Below are 4,534 nucleotides of genomic sequence, written 5' to 3'. Positions count from 1 at the left end.
CCATCCAAATGATTTCTAAACGGGTTTATTAAGCTGAAAAAGTTGCCAAGTTCCCCTTTAAATGTTAATCAAAGTGTGGTTCAGTCAACTCCCACATAAAGATAATTAAAAAGTCCCCCCAGGCTTCTTTAAATGTAGAATAATTTGTTTCTTGCTCTCAATGACAGTTGAATGTAGTTATTTTGTAATAAAAGCCTGTGTATGTGACTAATGCAACACTGCAGAACCAGATTTTGAAGGTAATCAGATGAAATCATGTTAACCCTAGAGCATAAATGTGAAATGCCATTTTGAAAATTTCCATGAAAGAAACCATAAATGTCTAAAATGATCTAAAGGGCAGAATTTGACAATTTATGGGTGGATAATGTTTAGAAATTCGAACATGCCTCAGTTTGTTTTTACTCTTTTAATACAGTTTAAATACATGGTTATTAACAAAGATTTTATACTCATTTTAATGTATGTAAAATTCACAGTACTTTGATATCAAAAGTCACAGAGGGCTGGCTGTGCCTTCATATGGTTGTTTGGTAGTTAGGGTGGTTGGTTTCCTCTGTGTCACTGCTCCAGATAAGTGGCTGTCTTTCTGGGAGAGCAAATAAGTTTTTCCACCTCCTCGCATGCAGCCAAGGTGACCCTTGGTATCGTCGTTTTGCAGTTCTGACAGCAACGACTACGGCCACTGTTACAATTCCCCCACAGAGCCCTGCAAGCAGCAGCCAGGGCCACACACCTTGCAATTCCTCCAAGTAAGGACGTATGGATTCTGCTAGCCTCTGGTCTGGAAAAAAGATACAAGTAGTGGTTTAATACTTAAATTAGACCTAAAATTAACAGATAGATCAGTGAGAAGAAGAATGAAGAAAGACATTAGCAGACAAAATGGAAAGCAGCAATTCCTCAGATGCAAGTCTATGTGGGAAAATAGAAAAATCTCCACTTAGACAGAACTTACTAGCATCTAGCAGATATGAATATTCATATCCAAGGTCCTTGCTGGAAATGAAGAATTCTCTGTTTCGGTGGAGGGGCAGGAAGGGCACCATGTGGTATTCGCTGTTGTGCCCTATAGGAGCGTTAGACTCTGGATACTGTGATGGGGATGGTCTATGCCTCCTGAGCCACTCCTCATAAATGCTTTCATAGAGAATAAAAAAACAAATACAGCGCTGCTGTTAGGTGCAAATGTGTAAGTGTACTGAAATTATAAAATGTGTCAAATGTGTGTGTCTCACCTGTCAACAAAAGCGTGGTGGAGAAGGAATATGGGGTCATTCGCTGAGCCCTGCACTGAGGACATGGAGCCATTCATGAACACATGGAGAGCAGCGTGCATGCCCATGTGAGAACTGTTTCCTAACCCAGTCCGAGGATCCCCGAATCCTGCAAGATGAGAAGTATTTAATTAGGTGGCAGCAGCCTGTAATGGTAATGGCAATGTCAGACAAGCATTGTATTTTTAAACAGGGTGTATATGGCGGGGATAATCCGCATAAGCTCCTCTACAGTGGACTTTCTTTCTTTTTTATTAAGTACAGTAGGAGATATATGAATAGGTTTAGAAATTCTGTATCCTAGGAAACCATCACAAGCCTCTAAAGCTATGCTGGAGATAGCACTTTATTTGGATAGTTGTGTGTTGATAGCCAACCTTCTATTAACAGAAAATAGATGTTCAGCAATGTGTAATTTAGCCCTTGTACAATAGCTGGAATTTTGCAGAACTAATGCCAACCCTGATATGATTTTAGTGGTGTACAGTCACAATTGTTGGATACTTTTTATTTGTAACCCTCAGTTTAAAAAAAACATGATTTCACTGCATACTCTACACTACAGTATGGTAAATATTACAGTATTTATTATTTATGACTTGTTAATCATCTCAGAAATTAGTAATAATATACAAGTTACAGTGACAAAGGACATATACCAAAACAATGAAAGCATAATGGGCCCTTAACCTGGATACCTATGTTGATGTTACTAATGAATTAGTGTCCTACAATAAATAAGATGTCACTTTTAATAATGCATTATTAAAAGCAACTTGTACTTGAATATTAACCGTATTATAAGTGCTGAGTAACCCTTCAACTCTTATATACACAGTGCAAGTAAATTAAATGTGTCATATGAGGCCACACATTAAAGTACAAAGAGTCATCACCAACATCCAGAGCATCCCACACATAGACATAGCCATCCCATTAGGACAGCAGTGTGAGTGTGTGTGTAGATGTGTGTGTGTTTGTGTGTGCATTTGTGGCCAAGCTTATCTGACCTTCCAGAGTGTTCCTGAAGCTCATGTTGGCACTGCGGTCCATGGCTCCGGTGTCATAGTTGGGCAGACTGAGCGTGAACTCCACCTCTGCTGAAGTTGGTAATCGTTCAACCACGTTACGATTGTGGTTTCCAGGGTTACGACGCAACGGGCCCTCTTCCCTGACATCACACAACACACCTCTGTTATTGTAGTCCTCTGCTCTGGAGCACAGTACCTGCGGATGGAGACACACGGCGAACCGATTACAGTATACCGCGCATGAAAGCACTAGCACACACCCCAGCAATTTGACAGTTTCAGTGGGTTTGGAATTTGGCTCTGCTTGTTAATACTGTCAAGGTAAATCTCACCCAAGCAGGCCAAAGGTAGCCTAACTTTAAAAGCATTTTATATATATATGATATTAATTACTTTTTTTTTTTTACACATTCTTTATGATCTTTCAAGTAAAAATGTCTGAATGTGTATGTCTAAACACTTCAGAACTGATCCCTACTTTAATAGAATAAAGTAATCAAGAAAATAAAGGAAAGGAAAAACAAAGGGAAGGGAGAGAGAGAAGAAGAGAAGATGGAGGACTTTAGTGTGTTTACCCTCCAAGAGGAGAAGACCGAGCCTGCGCTGAGGAAACTGGGATCAAAGGGGCTCCGGGCCCCCATCAGCTCGTCCGTGCACACATCACATCCCTGGGCATCCCTCCAGTCCCAGTACGGGATGGTGAAGGTCATGTCTCCAGTCAGCTTCCTGATCTCGTGCTCCCAGTGCAGCAGGTACACGCGGTGCCACGGGAGAAACGCAGGCGCCCAGTGGGCAAAGTCCACATTGGACCACACGTTCCCCGGCCCGCCTAACAGCGCGTCCCGGGACACATAGTAATGCATCCACACAAACACATCATACACTGAAACATCAGCGAACATCGGGCTGGAGCCGTTTCCCATCTCCTGGTAGGTCCCTGTGGCCACAACATAGTCCCTGCTGACTGTCTGCTTGGCCAAGTTCAGGTAGGACACAAGTCTGATCCTCTCGGCCCTGGACAGGTGAAATACGTTCCTCCTCAGAGACTCTCTCCTCTCATTGCAGTTGACGCCGAAGTAGCCAAACTGGCAGTCCGCGCAGTTGAAACCCATGAAGTTCCCTGCGCACTGGCAAGTCCGGTTGTAGAAAACCAGGGGCCACTTCTCCCTGTCGTCCAACCCGGAGAAGGGGTACTGCGGCCCGTCGGGGTTGTTCGGCACCACCACATCCTGACAGAAACCCCGACCCGAGCTCGCCCCGCAGGGCGACCCGTCCCCTTCCCAAGACGGGCAGCACTCCTTGGTGCGCAAAGCTTCCTGGGTGGCACACAGACGCGGGAATTGTTGATAGCTGGGCGCAAAACATTCCATGAAACTAAGGATTATCAGCGGCCACATTACAGCAAGGTTTTAATTTGGAGACGGCAAGCAGTGACTGAGAAATGAGCCAAATGCTCACAGTGGGAAAGTCCATGTGATGCTTTCCCTGGCTTAAATTCCTCAGGGGGGGTTTTCTGGGCACCTCCTCTTTGTTGAGCCAGTCACATGCCGCTTAACCTCAGGGTGAAGCTTACTTTATGAGAGGGGGGCAAATTGGCCCGAATGCCCAGATCCTAAGATTGCAGCCAAATTCTTTCAGAAAAAACAAGGAATAACTCTAACTCTCAATTCAGTGAAGCATTTGTATAAGGGGATTTGCAGTATTTGGGGGCCTAATGAAAGTTTAATGCCATCATTACGACTTCGGCTACATTATACCATGATATTGATGATAAACTAAACTAATACTACAAAGACAGAAAACCCCATATGAAGAAAGACATTAGCAGAGAAAATGGAAAGCAGCAATTCCTCAGATGCAAGTCTACGTGGGAAAATAGAAAAATCTCAACTTAGACAGAACTTACTAGCATCTAGCAGATATGAATATTCATATCCAAGGTCCTTGCTGGAAATGAAGAATTCTCTGTTTCGGGGGCAGAGGCATATGGGGGATGAGAATTGGGCCCACTTTGTAGTTAACAATGACTCCACAGTGATTTTCTTCTGGGGCGGTTTGTTTCATTGTCCGCGTCATCAGCGTGAAACAGGCGCGTAACTCATGATCTCTCTTCACGCGCACACACAGACGCATACATAATGCCACAATAAAGTAAACTGTTATCCCCGGAATTAGGAGATGAAAATCACAATCAAAACACTGGGAGCTGAGAGAGAGAGAGAGAGA

General features: G+C 43.5%; 1 protein-coding gene across 1 annotated transcript; it reads right to left on the bottom strand.

Annotated features, from left to right (window-relative positions):
• Positions 1–474: 474 nt before the first annotated feature.
• LOC118331940 (tyrosinase-like) lies at positions 475–3,719 on the bottom strand. Its single transcript, XM_035667041.1, has 5 exons — positions 2,884–3,719; positions 2,288–2,504; positions 1,239–1,386; positions 959–1,140; positions 475–784 (listed from the first exon to the last, which is right to left on the bottom strand). Exons 1-5 carry the CDS (start codon positions 3,703–3,705, stop codon positions 519–521), a joined length of 1,635 nt encoding a protein of 544 aa, XP_035522934.1. The 5' UTR covers positions 3,706–3,719; the 3' UTR covers positions 475–518.
• Between the last annotated feature and the right edge of the window lie 815 nt (positions 3,720–4,534).

The sequence above is a fragment of the Morone saxatilis genome, unplaced genomic scaffold (genome assembly GCF_004916995.1).
Source record: "Morone saxatilis isolate NCDOM2014 unplaced genomic scaffold, NCSU_SB_2.0 Contig20, whole genome shotgun sequence".
Classification (NCBI taxonomy): domain Eukaryota; kingdom Metazoa; phylum Chordata; class Actinopteri; family Moronidae; genus Morone; species Morone saxatilis.
Note: the sequence above shows the minus strand (reverse complement) of the source record. Positions and strands in the feature narration are given on the sequence as shown.